Source organism: Narcine bancroftii, chromosome 3, assembly GCF_036971445.1.
Source record: "Narcine bancroftii isolate sNarBan1 chromosome 3, sNarBan1.hap1, whole genome shotgun sequence".
NCBI lineage: Eukaryota > Metazoa > Chordata > Chondrichthyes > Torpediniformes > Narcinidae > Narcine > Narcine bancroftii.
Genome location: NC_091471.1, coordinates 35076460 through 35104304, shown reverse-complemented (window position 1 = coordinate 35104304; position 27845 = coordinate 35076460). Strand labels below are relative to the sequence as shown.

The 27845-nt window shown below is 41.2% G+C and overlaps 1 protein-coding gene across 1 annotated transcript; it reads right to left on the bottom strand.

The window, feature by feature from the left end:
- Window positions 1-190: 190 nt before the first annotated feature.
- Window positions 191-27088, bottom strand: ino80b (INO80 complex subunit B). Its single transcript, XM_069923776.1, has 5 exons — window positions 26983-27088; window positions 25103-25292; window positions 23187-23299; window positions 12601-12773; window positions 191-1555 (listed from the first exon to the last, which is right to left on the bottom strand). The coding sequence occupies exons 1-5, from the start codon at window positions 27026-27028 to the stop codon at window positions 1097-1099; spliced, it is 981 nt and encodes a 326-aa protein (XP_069779877.1). The 5' UTR covers window positions 27029-27088; the 3' UTR covers window positions 191-1096.
- Window positions 27089-27845: the final 757 nt, after the last annotated feature.

The following is a 27845-nucleotide window of genomic DNA, read 5'->3' as shown; positions in this document are numbered from 1 at the left end:
AAGATATTTTTAACTGAGGGGGTTTTGTTAGGGATATTGTCACAGGCAAGGAAAGTTTAAAAACAAGTATATAAATACAAGTCTTTGAAGGGTAATAAAGAATTGAGAAACAAACTCATTAAAGGGTGTTTAAATTAATCATTGGACACATGGACCTGAACAAGTTCATCAAATGTCACACTAATACTAAACCTTCCCACCATGATTTCACAAGAGAAGAGAATTCCAAATTATTGCAGTTTTCCTCAAATCAAAATACTCTTCAAGTTTTTTTTAAAAATCAACTTTAGTGTGGCTTATGAACTAAGACAAAAACTTATACAAATCAATACACTTACTAGATACTACATGTGCAAGTGAACAATTTTACATCAGTAGCATATTCAGTCATTTCTGGAGCTGACAGCACCAGTCTGTATCAGCAAACTCCATAGAATCTGCCAGACCTGCTGGACAGCTCTAGTATCTCATTTCGATAATCTAACTTCATACAGTTTCTAGCAAAACCAAAACCAGGCAAAGACTTTCAATTTTATTCCAGTTCAGAGTACTGCACAATATCCTGGAAAACTGCCTTATCCAAATCTTTCCTTGGGGCACACAGCAGAAATTGTAGCTTGGAGCAAATGCAATTTGAAGGAAAATAGTGATGCTTGGTCATTGGCCTTCATTTGAAAGTAGTGCCATGAGGAAAGTCTACTGTTAAGTCAGCCTCATTCCATCGTGTGAGGGCTGCCCCTCAGGTTGAGTTGCTTATTTTGTTTCAATGTGCTCAGAGGAACAACAAATCTGTGAGAGATTGAAGAACTGGTTGAGACTAGAGTACCCAAAATGGAAAATATTGTTTCTGATTAACACTATCAAACAAGTAATCAGATTGGTAGAATAACATCAACTCCATCTCTTATGTCATGAACACCCTCTCAAGAAATCAATGATCCGAATAATGAGTCAAACAAAGCACAGAACCTTTAACCTTTTCTCTATTAGCATTTCTCTGCTCATTCCTTGTTAACGAACCAACCCAAAGGTGCCAACTTTCTGGGATTTATACACCTGTATTATTACTGTGCAACCAACAGTAGGTCAGCTCTAATCAAGCCAAATCTTGGATTATTAAATTCTTTTTGTAGCACTCAAGGCTGCAAAGAGGTAATCCAGTTTTAGAACAAGAGTATTTCTTGAAGTTTGAGCAGCCCTCAACCCCACAAGTCATTGGTGTGGGTACAGGCAGTGAGGGAGCAGGGAGTGGGGCAGGAAAACCATATGGAAAAGAGACAGTAATCCCTATGGCATTATTGGAATATCTAATCATTGGACAGTGCATTCTCTTGGTCCTTCTTTCCCTAAGCGTTTTCACTTTGGCCTTGTTGGTTTTTGTTAGCCGCTCAATTGTTTGGTTTTTGCTGTCTTCAGCTTTCTTGGCAGCCTGCAGACGCCTCTTTCGAGCACGTTCAGCCCGTTTCACCATCATTTCCTCTGTCATCTCCTTCACTTTGTATCCCATGGGTAACTCCAGGAGTGGTTGGCTTTGCTGCTTGTGTAGCAAGGCACGCTGCGTAAATAAAATTTCATTACTGCAATGGAGTAAATATAGGCCAACTCAGAAACAAACACCTAATTTATAGACACCTCTATAAAGAAATGAGCTCTCTTAACATTAAATTCAAAAGTCCAACATTTATTGACATGATTAAAATAGAGGTACATACATCAAAAAGCAACTTATTTGTTATCTGGAACAGCTTCAAGATGCAAGATTTTATAATTTGGAGTTTAATTAGGACAAGGGTGAGGTATTTCACATTCAGAGGTCAAATTCGAGGGGAGCAAATACTAATGTGTGGAGGGATCTGAGGGTTCTGCTCCATAGCTCTTGAAAGTGACCATGCTATTCTATTGGGATTTTTTGTTTAAGGAAATGGAAAAGTTTGGCTTTGGTGGGTTAAAACCTTATATAAACTTCTGGCTGCAAAAGTGGTGACTAATGGACAAATTTCTAGATTGAGTAGACAGGGCTGTCCTTTATCAACAGCTGTTTATTTTGGCCTTAGTCCCTTTAGCAGAGTTATTAAGACAAGATTCTAAGATAAAAGATATAAAGATCAATCAAGAAAAATATAAAATAAATTTGTTTGCTGATGTTTTGATTTACCTGACAAACCCTATGAATTCTTTGTGTCAATTACATACAAGACTGGAAGAATATGGTGAAGTATCTGGGTGCAAGATTAATTGAGACAAAAGTGAAATTTTGCCTTTGGTCAAGGGTGACTATACTCAATGTAGAAAGGCCACTCAATTTAGGTAGCCAGATGCTGGAACGAAATATTTAGGTATTCGGGTCAACCACGATTTGAATAATTTATATAAACTAAATTATTCACCATTACTTAACAAAATTATTGAGGATTTGAATAGGTGGAATAACTTACCTATAACTTTAGTTGGTAAATTGTGATATCAGCCCAGAGGACCCCAAAATCTAGCAGCAATAGAAATTCACCAAGACAAATGGATACTTAAACAAAAGTTGCTTTTAATTTTCTCTAAACATCAAAACAGGATCAAACTTTAACTTATTGCTATAAACTTAACCCCCTTCTAATTCTAAGCACACATGTATGTAATGTGTATATGTTAAGGAAAGTTCTTTGCTTTAATAGTCCAATCATTCATGTCTCCAAGTTCACCGTTATCAGGCAATTCTTATACTGTGCACAGAATTTAACATTTATGAATTTTCACCAGGCTCTGGTGTTGAAAGGTTGAAAGGTTCCTGAGTTGCCACTCAGTAAGGATTTTGTTGGTTTCAGAGAGATATTTGTTGCTCGTTGGACACACACAAACTGATTTCCTCTGATCAGTCACTTCAGTGTCTTGCTAAAGAAACTTGCCTCATCGTGGGTTTTCCAAATGATACCTCTTCTTCCAGGTCACTACAGAGTTACTCTTGTTTTTCCTTTATTTCAGGAGAACAACTCGAGCCAGGCATTTTCTCTTGTAAGGACTACAAGGGTTTTGAACAGGCTGAACTCAGATCTCACAGACCATCTTCAAAATGGGATTTTCAACAAGCCTGCCAGCTTGCCATGTTGAAGCCTTAAAAGCTACTGTAGAATGAACCTCTCTATCTCCCTCTAAGAGAAATCTTGTTTTTTTTCTTTCCTCTCTCTCTGTTTGTAAAAACCAACTTCTCCCAAGGCTTCAAACCTAATCCTTGAAAGCTCGGACTTCTCCATTTGCACCTGCTTTTGAAATTCTTTCCAAAGCAGTTCCATTGTCACTGCAAAGTCATGGATCCTGAATGTCTGGCTTCAGCAAATCTCTTGCACTTTAAATGAGTTGTGGACTGTAAATATCTGTGAAGTGACTAAACCCCCCACAATCTAGCTCTTTTAAAAACATTTATATATAACCATATAACCGTTTATGGCACAGAAAAAGGCCAAGTCAGCCCTTCAAGTCCACACCTGTTCACTAGAACAACTAGTTCATCCCTCCCGCTCTCTGCCCATAACCCTCCAACCCCCTCACCTCCATGTACACATCCAACCTTCTCTTAAATGACAGAAGGGACCCTGCCGCAACTATCTCATTTGGAAGATCATTCCATTCTGCCACCACTCGCTGAGTGAAAAAGCATCCTCTAATATTTCTCCTAAACTTTTGCCCCTTACCCTTAACTCATGTCCTTTTGTTCCAACCTCCCCTGCCCCCACAGGAAAGAGTCTGTTTATGTCTATCTATTCCTTTCATAATTTTAAATATCTCTATTAAGTCCCCTCTCAGTCATCTACATTCCAATGAATAAAGTCCCAGTCTCCTTAATCTCTCCCTGTAATCCAGATGCTGTAAGCCAGGCAACATCCTTGTAAAACTTCTTTGCACCCTCTCCATCTTATCTATATCCTTTCTATAATTTGGAGACCAGAACTGAGCACAGTACTCCAAACCTATGCCTTAAACAGCTGCAGTATCACCTCCCAGCTCCTATACTCTATACTATGATTTATGCAGGCCAGCATACCATATGCCTTCCAAACCACCCTGTCTACATGGGAATCCACCTTCAGTGAACTCTGTACCATAACCCCAAGGCTCCTCTACATGCCCTAATGCCCTCACCATAACTGCATATGTCCTATTCTGGTTATTTTTACTGAAATGCAGCACCTCGCACTTGTCTACATTGAATTCCATCTGCCATCTTTCAGCCCACTCTTCCAAACAAACCAAATCCTTCTGTAATCCAAGAAAACCTTCCTCACTATCCACCACTCCCCCTATTTTTGTATCATCCACATATTTGCTTACCCAGTTAACCACACCCTCCTCTAAATTATTAATATAAATGATAAACAAGGGACCCAGCACCGATCTCTGAGGCTTGTCGCAGGCTTCCAACCTGACAGACAGTTGTCCACAATGACTCTCTGCTGTCTATCTTCCAGCCACCTCTGAACCCAAGTCACAATCTATCTACTAATTCCTAGTGCCTGAACCTTCCTTATTAACCTTCCATGCAGAACCTTATCAAAAGCCTTACTAAAATCCAAATAGATCACAAGGTTCGTCAAACATGACTTTCTTATCTTGTATAGCCCAATGTCCTTTTCCCTCGTGAATACGGACAAGAAAATTTTGCAATGTTTCTCCCATCTCATACGGTTCCTTACATAGTTCACCGGTCCCATCATCCAGTGGACCTATTCTATCCTTAACCCTTCTTTTACTGTTCATATATCTGTAAAAACCCTTAGGATTCACCTTCGCCTTATTAGTTATGGACACCTCGTACCTTTTTTTTTGCCTTTATAATTTCCCTCTTAAGTTTCTTCCTGCAATCTAAGTAATGACCATACATCTCCTCAATCCCTTGTTTTTTTTTAAATATTTAGTATAGGCCTCCCTCTTGTCCCAAACCAACTTCTTGATTTCACCAGAAAACCACGGATCCCTCGAACCTTTAGTCTTCCCTTTCGGCCTGACTGGAACATAAAGATCCTGTACTCTCAAAATCTCACCCCTAAATGCCCTCCAAATTTCCTCTACATCCTTTCCGGCAAAAATATCAGCCCACACAACTCTGCAAATCCCTTCTCATTTCTCCAAATCTGGCCTTCCCCCACTCGAAGACCTTCAACCTCGGACCCGATCTATCCCTTTCCATCATTAAGCTAAAGCTAATAGACCCATGATCACTGGATCCGAAGTTCTCTCCAACGCTCACCTCCATCACCTGCCCCATTTCATTACCAAACAACAGATCTAACACTGCTCCCCCTCTAGTTGGCGTCTCAACATATTGCTGCAAAAAGCAATCCTGAACACAATGCATAAATACTAAGCCATCCTGCCCTTTTACTGACTGTGTTTCCCAATCTATGTTTGGAAAATTGAAATCCCCAACCAACACCACCCTATTCCTACTGCACATCTCACCTATTTCTTTGCACATTTGCTCTTCTAGTTCCCTCTCCCCATATAATATACCCCCATAATAGTAACCTCACCCTCCTTATTTTTCAGTTCTACCCACTCTGCCTCCCTCGATGAGCCCTCCAGTCTATCTTGCCTCAGCACTGCTTTAATATCCTCCCTGACAAGTAATGCCACACCACCCCCTCTTAATCCACCAACTCTGTCACATCTAAAGCAGTGAAATCCTGGAGCATTTAACTGCCAGTCACAACCTTCCTTCAACCATGTCTTGCTAATGGCCACAACATCATAACGCCACGTGTCAATCCAGCTTCTTTACTATGTTCTTCGCGTTGAAATAAATACATCTCAGGGATCTCCTACATCCTACCTTCTGCCTATCCTCCTCTCTACCATTCTCACAATCGTTACTACAACATCTTTTTACTACTTCCTGCTGTTCCTCCCTCAAATTATTTAAACATGCCACTCTCTTTAGTCTATAAACCTTCTCCCTGCTGTCCTGCCTAACTTGAAACCCTGACCCCAACCATACTAGTTTAAACCCCCCCCCCACCCCCGGACAGCCCAAGCAAATTCCCCCGCCAGGAGGCTGGTCCCTCTGGGATTCAGATGTAACCCATCATTACGGTATAGGTCCCATCTCCCCCCAAAAAAGGTTCCAGTGGTCCAAGAATTTGAAACCCTGTCTCTTACTCCACCCCTTTAGCCACGTGTTTAGCCCCTACCTAATTCTATTTCTGCCCTCACTGTCACATGGCACAGGAAGCAATTCAGAGATTACCCCCTTAGCAGTCCTCCTTTTAATCCCCCTACCCAACTCCCTATACTCATTCTGCAGGACCACTTACTGCTTCCAACATCATTGATACCAACATGTACCACAACCTCAGAGTCCTTGCCCTCCCCTTTTAGGATGTTCTGAATGCGCATAGTCACATCCCGGACCCTGGCACCAGTGAGGCAAACCACCATCCGGTTTTCCTTATCGCATCCACAAAAACCTCTGTCTGTCCTCTTAATCAGTGAATCCCCTATGACTATCGCCCTTTTCCTTTTATCCCTTCCTTTCTGGGCCACAGAGGTTGACACCACACCTCTGCCCACCATAGCCTGACTATCCCCCTCCTCAGTACTCAAGACGGAGTACCGATTTCTGAGAATTTCACACCCAGGTGCTTGCACATGAACCTGACCTCTCCCTTTCCTCTTCCTACCGTAACCCGCTGCCCCTCCTCCTGTGGCCCCTGTGCGACCACCTGCCTGTAGCTCCTGTCTACAATAGCCTCATTCTCCCTAACAAAAGCGAGGTCATTGAGCTGCAGTTCAAGTTCCCTAACTCGGTCCCTTAGATGCTGCAGCTCAGTATACTTTATGCACACATGGATGTCCGGGAGATGTGAAGACTCCATGACTTCCCACATGTGACACTGAGAGCAGAAAACTGCCCTCACACTCATCCTTCCTCCTTCTCCTCACACCTTATTAAATCAACCGTGAATGTCTTACCTTTACTCCAGCACGCTCGTCCTCAGCCAATTGTATTAAGATTAATATTTTCCCTAGAGTTCAATATCATTTTTGATCCCCATCTCAATTCCTCAAAAAATTTTCAAGGACTTAAATACGAGTGTTGGAAAGTTTTTTTATGGAAAGGGAAAAATGACAAGGGTTTCTTTTGAAAATTTGACTTGGAAGTTTCAATTGGGAGGTTTACAACTTCCCCATTTTAAGAATTATTGTAAGGCAGCCCAATTGAGATTTATTAATATATTTTTTGTCATAAATAAAATTCCTGCTTGGGTTAATATAGAACTTAGTAAAATAGGAGAAATTAATATACAAGATTTTAATTTATAAGTGGAATTCAAAATTGTTGGTGGGAATGTGACATATATTTTATATAGATATGTTTTTGAAGGAGGTAGATTGTCAGGGTAGTGTAGGTCACAAACACAAACGCTTCACAAAACAGATCTCATTTAAAATATCAGAGCTTTGCTCAATCCAGACAGTCCAGGCTCAAAGTGCCTTTGCCTTTGAAGAGTGCCTATAGAGACTTCACAAGTAGGTGTCAATTGGACATGCTGTGGAGTAATGGATTATTATTTTGAAAGCAACAGATGAATGGACTCAGAAGAATGGGTCTGGTGCTGCAATCTGTCTGGTTGCAGTTTGCTGTTCTAAGAAGGTCATGTGGTTTTGAAAGGAGAGAGAGAGAGAGAGAGAGAGAGAGAGAGAAAATACCAAATAGTCTTTCTCCGAGAGAGAGAGAGAAAAAGAGAAAACTAGTTTCTGCAGTCATGGCAAGCTGGCAGTTGTTGAAACCCCATTTTGAGTTCAGAATGTTGAAAACCCTTGTGTTCCATTCAAGAGGAAATGGCTGGCTAGATGGTTTCACCTGAAATAAGGGAAACAAAAGGAACTCTGTGGTGACCTGCAGAAGAAGAGGATATCATTTGGAAAACCCTGATGGGGCAAATTTTTTTGGCACTACACTGAAGTGGCTGATCAGAAGGAATCAGTTTGAGAGTGTCCAACGAGCAACAAATCCCTCTCTGAAACTGATGAGAACCTTCCTGAGTGGTAACATTTAAGTATCAGAGCTTGGAGAAAATTCATAAATGTAAAATTCTGTGCACAGTACAAGAATTGCCTGATACTGGTGAACTTAGAGGAGTGAGAAGTGAGATTGGATTGTGAATCACGGAACTTTCCTTAACATACGTGTGCCCTTAGAATTAGAAAGGGCTTGTTAATAGTAATAAGTTAAAATTTGATCCTGTTTTTATATTTAAAGAAAATTAAAAATGACTTTTGTTTAAGTAACCATTTGTCTTGGTGAATTTCTATTGCTGCTGGGGTTTGGGATCCTCTGGAAGTAAAGATAAACCTGTTCTGAAATATCTGACTGAATTATGGAATAAAATTGATTATGGAATAGGTGTGAAAGGTTTAATTTCAGGAAAAATGCCTTTATGTCAAAATAGACATTCCATTTTCTACGGATAATCAGTTTTTGAGGACTTGGATGCGGATGGGTGTTGAGAGGATAGAAGATTGTTTTGAACCTGGAAGATTTAAAATATTTGAATGAATGCAAAATAAATTGAATGTGCTTAATAATACTTTCTTTTGATATTATCACATTAAAGCTTTTTTGACTGATAAAATAGGTCCAAGTTTGACGTTACCTCGCCAGAGTGAATTGGAATTATTGATTCATAATAGTAATAATTAAATTTATCTCTGTAATGTACAATTTACTTAAAATGAAAGCCCCCAAAATAGGGGAGCATAAATTGAGATTACGACGGTAGGTGGATTTAAATAGACAAATAGATGAGAAAGACTGAATGGAACTAAGTAGATATATCACAAAAATTATTAATGTTAGATATAGGTTGGTTCACTATAATTTTTTTGCATCAGTTATATTTGACTCTTCAAAAAAAATTTTTTTTAATTGAACCCTACATTATCAGATTTGTGTTTTAGATGTGGACAGACATTGGATCGTTTTTGCATTCTACTTGGAAGTGTCCTAAAGTTAAACATTTTTGGTTGGAAGTTGGTAATATTTTGGAACAAATAATGAGGGTCAAGTTCCCACAGGATCCAATGCGATTTTTGTTGAATAATATTAGGGCTCTTTTAGACTCAAATTGAAATTAACTATGTATAAAACTGAATTTGTACAATTGCATTAGCAGTTTCTAGGAAGTGTATTGCAATAATTTGGAAATTGGACACAGATTTAGGGATGGAGAGATGGCATGTGGAACTTCGTAGTTGCATTCCACTTGAGAAGATCACTTATAGTCTATGAAATAAATATCATCTATTTTGGAAAATATGGCACCCATATTTGCAAAATGCGGGTATGAGTCTCTGAAGACCTAACTTCTTGGTAACCTCCAATATTAAATTTTATGACATATTCCCTTGACATTCCACAGTTCTTCTTTTCTCTACATTTTTTCTCATTTTTTGGGGGGGTTTGGAGAGGGAGGGGATTTTGTATATATGTATAATTTTTGAAAGTTCTTTATTGAATGAAATGTATTTACTGTTGTGGGTTAAAATTTGCTAAATAAAATAATTTAAAAAAGAAAGTGATCTTGCTAGTTGGTTTGTCAAGAAGGTATATGTTTATCTTTATTGGGAAAGGCATTGCATATAAAAGTAAAGGAGTTTTGTTGCAGCTATGAGGCAAACTTATCTTTAAGCTTTTATTACCTTTTAAGGCACCATCAACTCCAAATATTCATCACTCTCGGAGAAATTCCTTTCCTTTTCTTCATAGTCTTAAATAAGCAACCCATTATTCTGAAACTATGCCTAGTTTTAGTTTCTCCTCAAGATTGTTTTAACAAGATCATCCCCAATCCTAAATTTCAATCGACATGGTGCCTGCATGCTCAAATCTTTCCTCATCAACCTGGTGAACTTTGTTCAAATTCAAAAATGCAAGTTTCAATAAATAAAACCAAACTGTACAAGTACTCTCATCTCACCAGCATCCTACACAGCTGAGGCGAGGTTTCATGTTTTTAAAATATTTAATTCCATTTCCTTCCAAATTATTTGCTGTGCATTAATTAGCATGGCATGTACGAGGACACCCAGATCACATTGTGTTTCTTCCATCCCCATCAATTAACCTTTACAGATTGTGACCTATTGTAAAGTACCTATTGGAATAAGCATTGAATTTGGTTATGATAAACTCCTACCTGTTAACATAGATGCAAACAGTTAAGGCCTCAGTGCAGATCCCTGCTTTGAAAATTAGTTATCCTGATTTTTGTTAACTAGCCTCAGTGTAAATTTATTTCTCCCAATACCATGAGCTACTGTTTATCCAATTCCCTCATGAAAGGTTATTTTTTCACCATCCATTCCAGGTCAGCACAAATTCTTTAATCAGCTTCAGTCCTTTCATTGTGTACAAGTGGTTTCTCATTGCCAATTGTCTCCACTTGAAATAATTTCTTTGAATTTACTTAGTTAAACCCTTTTAAAGGCCTCTCTATAATCTTTTTAAACCTCACTATATACAAGAAAATCTGCTCTGAATTATGAAGACCATGACTTCCTCCTGAATGCAAGAGGGCAGAACACCAGTGATTTATATTTGAATTTCCTCCATATTTATTTTGGATCACTTACACAGCAAAGGATTGCACATGCTTCTAGACTCTTCAACTGTCCTGCCACTGCCAACGATTTGTGTTCAATCTCCATGTATATTCTTGCACTTGAAAATATTTTTCTCCTCACTGATACAAGCTTCTATCATTTATTTCTTTATTTTATATATTATATTTTAGTGAGTTACTGTGGAGGGTTGCAACAAGGAAAGACACTCACAGAGTTCAAAACGTTTTGAATAGATAAATTGGGACCCAAACCAAAGCCATAAACCCAGCATTATTGTTCTCAATTGAAAGACTGCAACAATAAGACACCTGTCATATGACTTAGGTTATTTGGGAAATTGAAACTGAAAAACCAGTATTGATGAAGCAAGTCAGAATTGAAGTGACACTCAGGTGAGATGGTCACTTCTGTTGCTTTTCCTTGTCATAGGAGAGCAGTGATACTCTCCTCTGACATCATTACCCTAATCTGTAATGATTTGGGTAATCCACACATGCACATTAGCACATAGTTGGGGTTGTTTAGATTTAAGTAAGATGTAATATTATTAATAGTTAACAATAAAAATTATTGTTTTAAGATACCATTGTCATGGTAAATTTCTACCACTGCTGGTTTATGACTTAACTCACAAAATTCCAAAATAACTGGATTATATTTAGTCTGCCATGCATTTTATTTTCTGCATCTTTACATTCCTATCATCCTTACCATTTGCTATAATTCTAAGTTTGTACCATATGCAAACTTGATATGATCGCAGCAGTCGCATGGGGTTGCAGACTGGGGAAGCTGAGGGCTAGTGCAGAGCACTAGAAAATGAGAACACACCCCATTTGAGAAGAAATAAAGGAGATGGCCCATGGGATGGTGACCACGGCAAAAGACTAGTGAGGGGCTGTGAGGCTGAAGAACACACAAGCAGCGGCCTGTTGGTGACTCAAGATGAGGAACCCATGAAGACTGTGGGTTGCTTGATGACTGAGGTCAAGGGACTCACATCAGGCTGCGGACTGCTGGGGACTGACTTAAAGGATACCAGGTATCAGAACCGAGATGCGAGAAAGGGCTGAGGGGTGTTGGAGGCTTCCTGATCATGTCAGAGGCGTGTATCTGGCACTCGGGTTGCTGATGGTTTAGGCTGAAGGCTGTGTGGCTGCAGAGGTTGCGGGAGCACTGGAATCAAAGCCACAGGCACTCAGTGACTGCTTCTCCTCCTTTGGCTGTAAGGGGCACCGGGCAATTTCTGCTGATAGCAAATCTTTGTCTGCCTTATGGTAGACTAAAGGAAATTTTGTGTTATGTCACATTTTCTGTTTTATAACATGACAACAAAATAATCTTGAAATGAAGGTACTGGAACTAGTACACCGGCATAATTTTCTATTTTGGGGTATTGACTACGAACTTTCCACTACACTAAAAACATTCATTCATTACAAAAGAAATTCATTTTTTCATCCACACTGTCTCTGCCCATTTAAATTATTTGCATTCAATTATTCTATTATGTGGTAGTTGGAAGAGTGCACATACTCAATTAATCTCACTACCTTGCCTTAAATCTCTCGTCATTCCTGAGTGGTAACCATTTATCTTTCAAGCACCACAGCTTGGTGCAATTCATAAATATTAAATTCTGTGCACAGTACAAGAATTGTATGCAACCAGTGAATTTGGAGGGGTGAAAAGTGCGATTGGACGGTGAATTGAAGAACTTTTCTGAACTGAAATACACATTATATGCACGTGTGCTTAGAATTAGAAGGGGATTAAGTTAATAGTGATGAGTTAAAGTTTGATCCTGTTTTGATGTTTAGAGATAATTAAAAGCAACTTTTGTTTAAGTAACCATTTGTCTTGGTGAATTTCTATTGCTTCTGGGTTTTGGGGTCCTCTGGGCCCATAACAGAGTAATCAAGCTGCTAATTTGCTAGCCAACATGCACATCATACAAGTGATTAATTATTATTCCTGGTACACAATGCTCACCTGTCTGGCTGTCAGCAGGGATTCATCAATCTCCTTCTTTAACTCCCCATTATCATCCAGCTCTCCTTTTTCCAAAGCATCTAGCCATCGTTGTTCTTCATCCTGTTCTGGTTCCCGAAGACTTTCTGAATCCAGATCCGGTAGAGGAGATGGATCCAAGTTACTCTCCTCATCTGTAAATGGATTTATATAGTCATTTGGGACAACTTTCTTTGAAGTAACACCTCAGTACATTATGGTAAATATAAAATGTTCAATTAACAGCAGATTGTGCACACACAACTTAAAATAGAAAAGGAATTTGCAGTAAAGACACTAATTTTGACACCCTGAGTTAATGGTGAGTTGGTTGTACAGCACAGAAACTGTCCCTTCATCTATGTGAATCCCATGTGCCTGCATTAAAGCTGTAGAGGTATTCCTTGACTTACCATCTATGCGACTTACGACCATCCACACATATGACCAAATTTTTTTTTAATAAAGAAAAAATATATAAATTACGTGTTTAGGGTGAAAATCGAGCCTATCTATGGAAAATAATGCCTCTTGCAAGAGCTTGGTAGCCTTGGCTGCCATGTTATATTTGATGAACGATAACATGGATACAGTGCAATTCCAATGTACATCCATTTCAAGATACAACCGGTCAGCCAGACAGAACACAGATGCAAGTTGGACAACCTGTGTTGTTCCATGTCTCACCTATTCAAGTGCTTACCTAAGAGCCTCGAAAAATAGCAATTATATCTTATTGCACTACCTCCTCTGCGAGCCAGTTCCAGAAATTAATCACTTTGTGAAAAAAAATCCTATCTTAAACTCATCCTTTTGTTTTTGGTATGCCTATCATGGAGAAAATTTATTTATCTCCATTGTCACATTTGTGGCCCGAAATGTGAAGTTAAAACACAAGTTTTATCAGGTAAACTTCTCAGAGTCTTTATTTTTCCTGTTTCCTTTGTTCTCCTGCTTGTGCTCTTATCTCTCTCTCATACCACGTGACTTCCGGTATATCTCATACATATTCATTATCATGACATCCCTCCTTTAATCAGAAATAAACTTTACCTTCACTGACCAATATCCCTCGGAAACCTACAAACATCGTAACTAATGGTAGTACTATAACTCAACTACATAAAGTTTACTTCCTACAGCACTCATACATGCACTTTATGATATAAGATTAAAATACTGTCCCAAAGTTCTTATTAAAACTATGGCACAAAGTCTTCGTATCGTTTGGGCACTTTCCGGTTTCGTTTCGGCCTGCCTGCGATATTGTCATCGCTTCTCGGTTGTTCACTCTCAGCGTCGGAAATACTGCTCGCCACGGCTTCGGGTGTTTCTGGTGCTCTAGTCACTTCATCAGGAGTGCTGGTAACTGCCTCTGGAACATCATTAGGTCTCTCAGTTTCAGCATCTCGTATTGGCCTTTCAACCTCTTCGCTCGATGTATCTCTGGACAGGTACCTTTTTACACCTGATACATTTCTCTTATACAGGACTCCAGTCGGAGACTTGACTGTCACCATACTGCCACTTCTGGATATGACAGTATAGGGTTGATGGTAATAAGGTATATCTAGCTTACCACCGGTTTCATGCCTCACTAGAACATTATCCCCTGGCATGATGTCTGAGTACTTGGTTCCACGTTTCGAATCTGTGTACAGCTTTGCTGCACCTTTCTTTTCAGCATCGTGGTCCCTCATCTCCTGATTGTCTCGGATTTCCTTTATTTCTGGCATTTTTGTGCGGATTTTTCTCCCAAAAAATGCTTCTGCAGGACTTTTTCCAGTGGTTGCATGAGGCGTTGCTCGATAGACAGCCACATAAGATAGCAATGCTTCTCGCCAATTTTGTCCTTCTGCGTGTGCAATCCTCAATCGTTTTTCAATGGACTGATTTTGTCTCTCTACTTCTCCGTTGGCTTGCGGCCATTTCGGAGTTACTTTATGATGGTGGATACCTGTGGTCCTCATGTATTCCCCAAATGTCTTTGAAATGAATTGTGGACCATTGTCAGAGTATAATGTAACTGGTAATCCATATCTTGCGAATATCTCTGCTAACGCTTGTATTGTTTTTCAGTGGTCGTGGACTTCAACACCACGTACTCATAGTATCTGCTGTAGTAATCTATCACTACCATAATTGATTCACCCGTCGGTAAAGGTCCAAGAAAATCAACAGCTACGTCGATCCATGGTCCTGTCGGGAGTTGCGTACTCCGGATCGGTTCTGGCGGATTACTCCTACTTGTGATTTGACATCCGTGACAAGTTTTAACAAATTTCTCTGCGTCCTTATCACAACCTGGCCACCATACCTTGGTCCTGAGGTTTTGCTTGGTACCAACAATACCTAGGTGTCCATCATGAGCTAAGGATACGATCTTCGGTCTCAATCTTTGCGGTATCACCAATCTGCAACCTCTCAATACACACTGTCCGATGCAACAAAGTTCGTCTCTAATGGGAAAGTAAGCCTTGTGAGTACACTTGTCCCATTGTCCACTCTGTATGCATTCTCTTACTTCCATGAGTTCTGGATCACGTTCGGATTCTCTCTCGACTTCCTTCGTAGTCACAGCTTTCGGTGTCGACTGAATAGCTACGAAGCGTACAAAGTTCTCTGTTCTGTTCCCAATTCTGACTTGGATTGTGGACCACCATCCTTCACCAATCTGGACAGCGGATCTACAATGTTTGTTTTCCCTGCAATGTGGATTACTTTATATTTGTAGGGTTGTAGTCTGAGTACCCATCTCTCTATTCTGGCACATGGTTTGGATCTAGGTGCATAGATCACCTCTAATGGCTTATGATCTGTGATGAGTTCAAATTCAATGCCGTATAAATATGCATGGAAACTCTCACAGGCCCATACAAGTCCGAGTGCTTCTTTCTCTGTCTGAGAGTATCTTCTTTGCACATCTGATAATAATCTGCTGGCATAGGCAATAATTCTTGGTCCTCCATCATGCATCTGGACCAACACGGCTCCTAAACCAACCGGGCTGGCATCCGCTATGACTTTGGTTGATGCCGCCGGATCGTAATATCCAAGAGTTTTTGCATCTGTCAGGCTTTGTTTCAGTGCTGTGAACGCTTTCTTCTGCTCAGATCCAAAATGAAATGGTACTCCTTTCCTGGTTAGTTTCCTTAGTGGTTCTGCCACTGTAGCAAAATTAGGAATGAACTTTGCACAAAAATTGACCAATCCCAGGAAACTCCTCATCTCTGTTGCGTTCTGAGGTGCACGTGCCTCTGCAATAGCTTTCACCTTGGCCTCTGCAGGGTTTAGTCCTTCCCGTGTAAGTCTGTGTCCCATGAAGTCCATTTCTGACACACCGAACTGGCACTTGTTTCCATTCACGGTAAGGCCTGCCTCCTGTAGTCTAGATAGTACACGCCTCAACCGTTTGTCATGCTCTTCCTTCGTTGGTGCATGGACTATGATGTCGTCAGAAATGTTAGCAACTCGGAGGAGTCACGTGATGGAGTAGTGGCCGGACGGTGAACTCCAGCCCTCTCCAGAAAAGTCGGGAAAAACAAGAGAAAACACAAAGGCACAGAAATAAAAGTTACAGAAAAGTGAGTATAAAGGTGGAAAGAAGATGGCGACAAAAAAAGAAAAATCGAAAGCAACGGTAAGAAGAGAGGAAGAGAAGACAAAGGAGGAAAAAGGTGAAGGCCTTACCTGTCCGAAGAGGCCCGCTGCGGAGAGAGAAACCCGCTCCCTCAGGTCGGTAAATAATGGACTACAAAAATGGCTCGCAGAGCCGAGTAAAAGTGCGCAACCGCGCATGCGCGATACTTCGCGCATGCGCGATGCGAATGTAAAAAAAACACACCGACGGGAGGGGGGACCAGCTGGGGAGTCGATCTCCACAGCCGGCAACGACAGCTGCAGAACACCTGCAGCAAGAAGAGACCACAGAAGACAATAGAAACAAGAAAGAAGAGGAGGAAAGGGCAACAAAGAAACAACAGATGGTCAACCCAGAGGAAGAAGAAGAGGAAGAGTATGGTGAAATAGAAGAAGAAAAGAAAGGCAAGGTAAAGGATATACTTGCTCTTATTAAAGGATACATGGAGTCATTTAAAGAATGGCAAACACAGGAATTTAAGGATTTAAGAAAAAGAATAAACAACATAGAAAAGAAAATAAATAAAATGGAGATGACCTTAACAGAAATGGGAAAAAAAATGGACAAGATGGAAGAGCGGGCAGTAGCAGCAGAAATGGAGGTAGAAGACTTAAAAAAGAAATTGGAGAAATCTAATAAAAAAACTAAAGAGACACAAGAACTACTAGCTCAAAAAATAGATACAATGGAAAACCATAACAGAAGAAATAACATAAAGATAGTGGGCCTTAAGGAAGATGAAGAAGGCAAGAATATGAGGGAGTTTATAAAAGAGTGGATCCCTAAGACCCTAGGATGTCCAGAACTACAGCAAGAATTGGAAATAGAAATGGCACATAGAGTATTGGCCTCTAAACCACAACCACAACAAAAACCAAGATCTATTGTAGTAAAATTCCTAAGATATACTACAAGAGAAAAGGTACTGGAGAAGACAATGGAAAAAGTAAGAGAGGGCAACAAACCACTGGAGTATAAAGGGCAAAAAATCTTCATTTATCCAGATATAAGTTTAGAACTCCTAAAGAAGAGAAAAGAGTTCAATACAGCAAAGGCGATTTTATGGAAGAAAGGGTATAAATTTGTACTAAAGCATCCAGCGGTATTGAAAATATTTATTCCAGGACAACAAAACAGACTATTCTCGGATCCAGAAGAAGCACGAAAATTTGCAGAACAATTACAAAAATAGACTGAGGGAGGAAGACGGGTAATGAGAGTTAAAATGATCACGATTGATATGTATGTGGGTAAAGACAAAAATAGACTGAGGGATGAAGACGGATAATGAGAGTAAAAATGATCACGATTGATATGTATGCGGGTAAAGAGGTATAAGAGTGAATAGAGACAATGAGCATACATGAATGTATCTGTACTTAGAGGAAAATATAGATAGTATAGACAAGAATTAATAAGGGAAGGTAATGGAATAGAGAGAATAAGGAGGGAATTAAAAGAGTGACCTTTGTGACATATGAAAAGTGAAATCTTTTCTGGGGGAGGCGGGGTGGGGGGAAATAGCGGTCACTGCAAAATCAGTTGATGCTTGCGAGTGGATTCGCAAATCCAAATGGAGAGGGGAGATGTGGTTGTCCGACAAGGGATAAAGGACAACTCAGGAGGTGAAGGGGAGATTGGGGATAAATAAGATAGAAATAGGAGAATAAGGAAAATGTTGGATGTTGTAGGAATGTTGTCTTATAAAGAGTTGAAAATAAGAAAACAGAAATGGAAAAGGAGGAAAGGTAATGATGGAAAAACGGAAAGAGAAGATAAACAAAATATAAAAGGGCTACGCTGAACTATATGTCTTTAAATATTAATGGAATACATTACCAAATTAAAAGGAAGAAACTACCAAATTTAAATGAATAAATGTATTCCATTAGAAAAAATAAGATATTGGTTAAGAAATAATATTGAAATATTCGAACAAGTATAGGAGCCTTACATTAAATACAATAGCGAAAACCTACCGGGGACAAACATTACCTAAGTTGATGGAAGGAGAAGGAAAGAAAAGAATGGACTCAGTAGAATTTCTGGTGTAATTTTGTTGAATGACAACATTGTCTGACTGGCTTAATGCAACCTAGATTGTATACCTAAAATGGATGAGAGGGGGGGGTGGGGGGGTGGTTTGGGAGGAAAGGGGGGGGAGAAAAAGTCACTGTATATGTGTGAAAAAATAGTGTATATCATGGCTAATGTGATTTATGGTGTGAAAAATAAAAAAATTTATAAAAAAAAAAGAAAAAAAAAATGTTAGCAACTCCAGGAATGCCTTGAATCACTCGATGGATTTCATACTGGTAGATCTCAGAAGCTGCATTAATTCCAAATGATAGTCTCTTGTAACGATACAATCCACAGTGATTCACAAATGTTGTTACATCTCGGGAACCTGGATCCAGCTCTAATTGATGATAGCCCCATTTTAAATCAATTTTTGAGAATATCGTACTGGTAGTTAGTTCTTGAAGTATTTCCTCCACTGTTGGTATAGAGTGTCATTCTCTAATTATAGCTTCATTGGCCATTCTCATGTCAACACACAGTCTTATGTCACCCTTTGGTTTGGGCACAATCACTACGGGACTGACCCATTGTGTCGAATGTTCCACTGGTTCAATAATGTCTTGTTCGATCAATTCTTTAATTTTGGCTTTGACTTTCCCACGAAGTCCAAACGGAACTCGGCGCATAGGTTGTGCCTTGGGTTTGACCGTTTCATCTACCGCTAGCTTCAATTGTCGACCTTTCAGCTTTCCTACTCCTTGGAAGACTGCGGGGAATTCTTGCTTCATATCCTCGTATGACTTAATTGAATTGACACAAGCTCCAATATGAAGTATTGCCAGGTCTTGTGCTGTGCTTCTACTCAGCAATGGTTCTCCCCTCTCTTCTATGACCATAAACTCTGCTTCGGTGTACTTATCTCCAGCTTCAACAGTTGCTGTAAAAAATCCAATGGTCTGCAATGGTTTGGTTGCTGTGTATGGATACAGTTTCTTGGAACACTTCTTTGAGGTACAGATGATCTTTTTCCTTTTCAACTTCTCCCATAAATGTCGATCAATCACATTACTGTCACTGCCTGAGTCTACAATGACCTGCACTGTCACTCCACCAATGATCACTGGGACCTCCTCATGACGTACATCATTCAACGTAAATTGGTAACAACTCTGTTCCTCCTGGGTATCATCATTGTCACCGTCTATCTGGCGAATGGTATCTTTCTTTCCAGGATACTTTCCTTTCCCCCAGGCTTTGCCTTTGGAAGTTGTACTCTTCCTCTTCTGGTCTGCATTGGACTTGCTTTTGCACTTCTTTGCAAAGTGGTCCTTACCTCCACACTTTCTGCAAACTTTGCCTTTGGCCGGGCGATATGGGTCTTTTCCAAAGTGACCTCGGTTTCCACATTGATAACACTCCACGTCCTGTGTCGACGTATATCTTGGCTGATTATGGCGATGTGAGAGCCTCTTAATTTGCTGGCTTGAGTTATCTTTCAGGGTCAAGGTATGAAATTGCCCTTCAACAGCCTCTAATGCAGCAGCAATGGCTAAAGCATCGGTGATTTCCAACTCACTCCCTCTTTCCAGTAGACGTCTTCTGAGTTTATCTGATCTGCAGTGCTGTACGACTTGATCCAATAATTGGTTGTCCAAATCAGCTGGCATGTAATTGCATCCAACAGCTAGCTGGCGTAGTCTCATCACGTACTGAGCAATTGTCTGGCCATCTTCTTGTCTCGTTCTCCGAAACAAATGGCGTTGAAATGTAGCATTCGGTGTCACTACATAGTGTGCATTTAATGCATCTACCGCTTTCCGGTACTCATCCTTTCTTCCAGTATTCAAAAGTGTCTTAAACGTTTCCCGAACTGCGGGACCAGCAGTGAAAAGAAGTAACGCCCTCCTCTGCGCTTTTTGTTCAACTGTACCGGTATCTAGAAATAGGCCACGACTGTCGGCGTAGGATTCAAATTCTTCCAGCCATGCCTTCCACTTCACACTTACAGAGCTTGCATCACCCGTTGGGTCAAAATGAGCAATTCCACTATGTGTTAGAAAGTCACCGTCTGCCCCAGCCATGAGGAAATATTCCAGCCCCAAAAGTACTGAGTCAAAGAGAAAATTATTATCACCTTGAAGTTGTCTGTAATCCTCTGTAATCTTCTTTAGTCTTGAATTTTCTTCAAGCTTCTTTCATCCTCGTCGCCAATGTCACATTTGTGGCCCGAAATGTGAAGTTAATAAAACATTAAACACAAGTTTTATCAGGTAAACTTCTCAGAGTCTTTATTTTTCCTGTTTCCTTTGTTCTCCTGCTGTACTCTTATCTCTCTCTCATACCACGTGACTTCCGGTATATCTCATACATATTCATTATCATGACATCCATCTCATAATCACAAACCGTTATCAGGTCACCCCTCAACTTCCTTCACTCTTGGGAAAACAAGCAAAGCTTATCCAAACATTCCTCATTAATAAACTCCTCCAATCTAGACCACTTTCTGGTGAATCTCCTCTGCACTCTCTATAGCACAGTCACATCCTTTAGCTTATCTCCAGAAGAAAGAAATTGCAAAACAGCCATTTCAAGCGCTCCACCAATTTAATGGGCCGGCCCTCAGGCACACCCCAGCAGCTCAGTCTGTGTCTCCCCCCGCCCCCCCCCAACCCCATCTAACTCCTGCTGTGGTCCTCTTAAAAAAGAAAGAAAAGAGAAAACCCCCCCCCCAAAAAAAGGAGAGAAAAAAAAACCTCCTAATTCCCTCTCAATTACAATCAGAAAACAAAGAGTTTTTTTTAAAATTATTTATTTTTAAAAAATAATTTAAAAAACCTTCACTTCTTAACCCAAAAATTAAAAAGAAAAAAAAACAGGTCGGAGGTCACAACTACCTCCTCCTGTTTAAACCGCCGCAGTGGACTACGGTGACTGCTCAATGTGGGAACAATGGCCGTCTTCGTTATCGTAATCCCCCATTCAGCTGGAAGCACCAGAGTGGTTCCAGCTGCGTGGGGGATTATGGGTAGACAGCCATTGCTCCTGCATTCTACCAGCTGTCTCCTGCTTCTCTCCCACCGAAGGTAAGAGAGGGCAGGGACTGGGACGACAGGGGTGGGTGGTCTCCCTCTGAAAACGGAGAATTTATTACGGGAAATTAAGATGACTTATGTGTAACGTCATCTACCGTAAAAAGTACCATTTTTTGGAGGTTGCCAGTTTTCAGAATTCCAGATAAAAGGTTAGGAACCTATAACTACATTAGTTACTTTAATATTTGTATAGAAGTACTGTGCATATGTACCATTTGTCAGTATGTCTATATGTGTGTCTGCCCAGGATCAGAGAATGCTGTTTTGTCAGGTTGTACTTATACAATCAGATGATAATAAATTTGAACATAAAAAGTGAGGCAATAGGACACACTTCTGGTGTCAGAGTAGTCCATCATTAGGGATATTTAAAAGACTAAGGCACGTAGATACAAGAAAAATAGAGGGCTATGGGTGTGAGGTAGGGAAAGTTTCATCGAGTAGGTTTATATAGGTTGGTGCAACATTATGGGCTGTGCTGTGATGTTCTATGTCTGTAGTATTCTTGAGGAGCTGGATACAAAAGCGGCAGTAATTTATTTGCTGGTTGAAAAAAATGAAACAAGAGTCAGTACAGGAGGCTTGACACCTTACAATTAATGCAAACATGCATGAAGATACAATCAGGTACGGTTGCTAAATCTGCTGACAACACAAAACATGGAAAACAAGTGGTGAAAAGCACATGGAAAATCTATACAGGCTTAGAGATAGGTTGGGCCAAGATTTGGCAAATAAGCATAAAATGTGGAAAAACATGGAATCACTCCTTTTGGCAGGAAAAGTTAAAAATGCTGCATAAATTATGAGAAATTGCGCAGCTGAGCTGCAGATTCTGGTCTCTTCATTCACAAAATCCTAACATGCAGGCATGGCAAATGTTTGGAAAAATTAACCAAATGTTATTATTTATTACTAGGGGAATTGTATTCAATAGTACAAGGCATTGTTGACACCACATTCGGAGTACTGTGTCCATTAATGGTCTCTTTATTTAAAGACGTACATTGAAAATAACCCTGCTGAAGAAACTCAGTGGGTCAAGTAGCATCAGTGGGAGAAAAACATCAAGGGTTCAGACCTGAAATCTCAACCATTCTGCTGCTCAACCTATCAAGTCCCTCCAGCAAACTATTTTTTACTCCAAATTCCATCATCTGTAGTCTCTTGTGTGTCTCCGAAGCTATTCAAAGAAGGTTTTATCAGACTAGTACTGGGAGTTGACAAGTTATATTCCAGAGAAAGAGTTGTAACTGCTGAGGTTGAGAAGAGTGACAGGGACTTTGTAGAATTGCACGCTTTCTAAGAGGGATCTGGACAGAATGGTTGTAGAGACAGTTTCCACTTGCGGAAGAAACCAGCAGCAGGGGTTCACGAAATGAGTCAACATTTGTCATAAAATTGAGAGTCTTGGAACTCTTCTTTAAAAGCCTTGGAATAAGATGACAGTGCAGGGAGGTACTTCAGAAGAATAGGTGATAGGAAACACAGTTAGAAGAGAGCATAGTGGATGCTACAATCAAACCAGCCATGATCTGACTAATGACAGAGCAGTCTTGAGGGCTCTTGCACAGGCCTTTACTAATCTTGCTAATATCACACAGCCTTTAAATAACTTCAACAACCACCGTCTCTTTCATTTAGATTGTTTTAAAATCACAGTTCACCAAAATCAACACCAAAGCAAAAAATACTTTCCATGGTGATACAATTCATAGTTCACCTGAGGAATAATGTAGAAACATATACAAGATTGAAGTAGCGACACATCAGATTACTCTGGAGATAAATCACGATAAATTAACACTTACCCAACCAAGCCCTATACTGGTCCAATGGCACTTCATCAGGTTCATTATCATCAACCATCAGAGGGGATGGTGACTGCTGCTTCAACTCAGAGGCCAAGGAGAAGTGCGGCACACTGTTACACAAAACAAAACTCAGAATTGCATATGCAACTGACAGGGACAGCCTGGAGAAAAGGGCAATGAATGAAATCCACACTCTAGCCTGGAATCTTATTCTGTCGGTTTTCCCTTCTCCTCCTTGCATTAAGCACGTGACAAGTGACCAGCCACCTGCCTTAAAACACCTGAAAACAAGCACCGACGGAGTTTTCAGAAACAACACCAACCGTATCGACCAGTTGGGTCCTGTCTGCCTCAAATACACCAAGCAAAAAAAAGTTTTGCACATGAAGATATACATCAAGTTTAAGTCTATTGCCCCATAACAAGATGCAATGATTTCGTTTGTTTTCCAAGCAGTCCAACTATCACAGCTAACCAACAAAGATTTAGGTTGGATCCTATCCCTAGCCGAAAGTGAACAGTGATTTAGCAAAGCACAGGTTGGCATCACACAGGTATGTATCACACCATTCATTTATTATCCATTCCTGATTGTCCTAATTAGACAGAGCTGTGGTGGTCCTTGTGTCTTAAAAATCCCCTTGAAGATACTTCCATATAACAATTACAGCACAGAAATAGACCAACTTGGTCCTTCGAGTCCATGCTGAACACTTTCTCCCACCTCACCCCACTGACCTACACTCAACCCGTAATCCTCCATTCCTTTCCATATGCACATCCAACTTCTCCTTAAATGCTAATATTGAGCCTGCCTCTGCCACTTCATCTGGAAGCTCGTTCCCCACAACCACCACTCTCTGATTAGAAGTTCCCCCCCCCCCTCATGTTTCCTCTAAACCTTTGCCCCCTCACTCTCAACTCAGGAGAACTGACACAAAAGGTATGCTACGTATCAATCACATGGCACAGATGAGATTAGTGAATCTCAATTTTAAGGCTTGTGATCCCAGTCCATACCAATTTTAATTCACACAATTTTAACTTGGGACTTCTGACCATGACCCCTTCAGAACATTACTAAAGTATTTATTGGCAGAATTTTACAGCTAAACCCACAAGCAGCAAAAAGCCAATGGCACAGCAGAAACTAGTTATAAATTATCCTCAAATGACAGTCTCCACATCCAAACATGTTCCTCCAATCTGATCTACAGATCAGGTTAACCAAGTGCCATCTCCAGTCAAGTTGTCAATAAAACTGCATCTGCAAGAAAACCTCCCAAATCTGTGACTTGCTTTAATTATTAAGGATTTTAATGTTAATCTAAAGGTGGACACAGCCCAGTACATCACAGGCCAAACTTGCCCCATCATTGAGAAAATCTACATCGAACAATGCCGTCAAGAGCAACACCGCCCAGGCCATTCTTTGTTCTCGCTAAAGAGATACAGGTGCCACAGGACTTGTACTTCCAGGTTCAGGAAAAGTTGCTTCCCCTCAACCATCAGACTCCTAAACAACAGACTCATTCAGATCTTATTTAAAGACTTTCTTTTCTTTATATTTCTTTCTTTCTTTCTATGTATACAGTTTACATTTACTAATTAGAAATTCTGCCTGGCCTGCAGGAAAAAGAAACTCAGGGTTGTATATGATGTCATATATGGACTCTGAGCTTGCGCATTTAATAACTTACACTAATCAGGTATTTTAAGATATGGGCATCAACATTTATTCAGGCCAAAATTAAGTGCAAAATTTGCTGTTTGCCAGCGTGTCTGGAGTTCTCTCTTCTGAAATAACAATGGATGAGTACACATTTCTTCTATTACAAAATCTATACAGAACTATTCATTGACAAATCTAAAGGACTGAAAACAAATCTTTTCAAAGTGTGGCACAAGGTTACCTCTTTGTACCCATGGTCTGTCCACCCAGTTTTATTTTTAGCTTCAGCTGGGGTTTTCCAGTGCCAGAGTCAGATTCCAGAGTCTCAGAGGAGAAGCCCAGACCCACATCAGCTTGATGATGTTTCTTTTTGTGTTTCTTGTGTTTCTTATGTTTTTTCTTATGAGAGCCATGGCCAGCACCTTCACCTTCTGTGAAACAAAGAGAAAAGAATGTCACTCAATCTTCAGCCAGAGGTACACATTGGTGTAAAGTCATAGCTGATAAGCAAAAATATATTTAAAGACTACCCATGGACAAAGTTACTGAAAACTTAAGGAATCAATAAATTTCAAACTGTGACACTCAGGTCGTTTTGACATTTAAAATAAACTCCAATATTATACCTTAACTAGTGACCAATTCCAATTTGGAATAGTAAAACACAAAGGTCTGCAGACACCGTGGTTGAAGTAAAAACACAAGTTTGGGCTTGAGCCCTTCATCAAAGTAGGAGCAAAATGTCGACCCTGTCTACTGTCTCCAATGGATGTAAAAAAAATCCCGTGCCACAACTTGATGTCTGATGTCCATACCAGTATATTCACACCACAAAACCACTTGTAGCAGCTGTGTAGAATATTGGCAACAATACTTGCTGAAAAACAAGGTTACCAAAGGCACAATTAAATGCAGAAGCAAAATTGCAGATGCTGGAAAACTCAGACAGAAATGGTTAACCTGGTCAAGACTCTTTAATCGTAGCTGTCTCAATAAAGGGCCCCGAACTCAAATGCTCACTAACCATTTCTCACCAATGGAGCCCTCACAGCTTCTCATAATGAAAAACTTCTTTATAAATTCCTTTTTTTTTATGTTCTCCGCATTGCAGAGTTTGTTTACATTTGTTAACTGTGTACAGTTTTTTTTGCGATAATTCTGCCTCGCCCGCAGGAAAAAGAAAAGTATGGGATGTTGTGTCTGTACTCTGACAATAAATTTGAAATCAAATTAAGTTGTTTCGGGGAAAGTGGGGGGGGGGGGGGGGGGGGGTTGCCATTTTCTGCAAGTTTTAAAAGAATTAATCAGGAGATTAATCATGAAAAGAGTGGGAAGGGCTGAATGGTCCGACACTGTTCCGGATGCCAATGGCTCCAACGTTAAGAGTCCAGCGTGGATTCCCAAGCGGGACACTTGCCCGCAGAGACCATCTTGGAGCGCCGGGTCGTGCTCAGGACCCTCACACTGTCGTTCATGCTTGTCCAGCGACTACAACCATCCACCCACCCCCCCACCATCCACCCACCCCCCCACCATCCACCCAAACCCCCCCAACACCCACCCCCACCCCACCCACCCCCCCCACCACCCACCCCCCCCACCACCCACCCCCCCCCACCACCCACCCCCCCCACCACCCACCCCCCCCACCACCCACCCCCCCCACCACCCACCCCCCCCTCCACCCACCCCCCCCTCCACCCACCCAAACATCCCCAACACCCACCCCCACCCCACCCCCTCACTACCCACCCCCCACTCCCCCCCACTCCCCCCCACTACCCACCCCCCAACCCCCCACTCCCCCCCACCCACCCCCCACTCCCCCCACCCACCCCCCACTCCCCCCACCCACCCCCCACTCCCCCCTACCCACCCCCCACTCCCCCCCACCAAACCCCCATCCACCCACCCCCCACTCCCCCCTACCCACCCCCCACTCCCCCCTACCCACCCCCCACTCCCCCCTACCCACCCCGGGTATCGCCACGGCTCAGTTCCCCCAAGGGATGGCAGCTTCCCAGCCCAGGACCCGGGAGAAACTCCGCGTCGTGTCGTGTCGTGCACCCACCGCCCACCGCCCCCCGCCCCAGACCCGGCCCAGGCTTTCCCTGCTCCGACCTTCACCCAGGCCTCGCTCCACCACCGCTTCTTTCTTCTTCCCCATCTTCGCCAATCGCTCTTTGGCCGGATCCGGGGCGGTGGGGGGAAAACCTGTCAGGTCCCTTCCGGTGTAACAGCAGAAAACGTCCGGAGCGCGGCCCGAGCGATGACGACAGTTCCGGGGCCCAGGGCCCAGAGTAACACCCCCCCCACTGAGGAGACGAGCTTGCAGATAACTATGAAATGCATCATAAAATCCAACAGAAGTTCACAGAGAGGAAACACCTGGTTTTTGGGTTTTTTTTTAAAGCTGCGGGTGCTGCCAAATCAAAGCAAAAAGGGAACAGCCAGTCAGCATCTGTGGGGAGAGAAGTAGAGGCGAAAGGCCTTTCCTTAGGATGGACCAGCCCTTTGAGGTCCTGCCGGGGTGAGGGTTCGCCAGCGATTCCCCATATCGTTAGCAATCGACCTGTGGGCATTAAAGGGCAGGACCTCCAAGTCTCTTCTGCAAATATTACCATTAAGCCACAGGAGATCAACTCTGGCTTCGAAAAGGCAGAGAGTGCACAAAGTGGCCATAAACTGGCCCCTCATTAAAATAAAAGGGCGAAACTTGAAAAATACACTTGTTCAAAGGAAGCAATGAACACAATTCACTGAAAACCAACATGCAAGAGTAACAGAGAGTTAGAGGGACAACTAGAACATTGAATCTCATCATGAGAGGATTCGAGTTCAGAGGGAAACAGCTTACAATTCCATCGAACCCCCAAGGAGAATGAATCTGGCGTACTGTCTCCTTCAAAAGGTATATATATTCACTATGGAAAGTAATAGCAAAGATCCACCAAATGTCTATCACACAAGGAGAGATTTTGTGT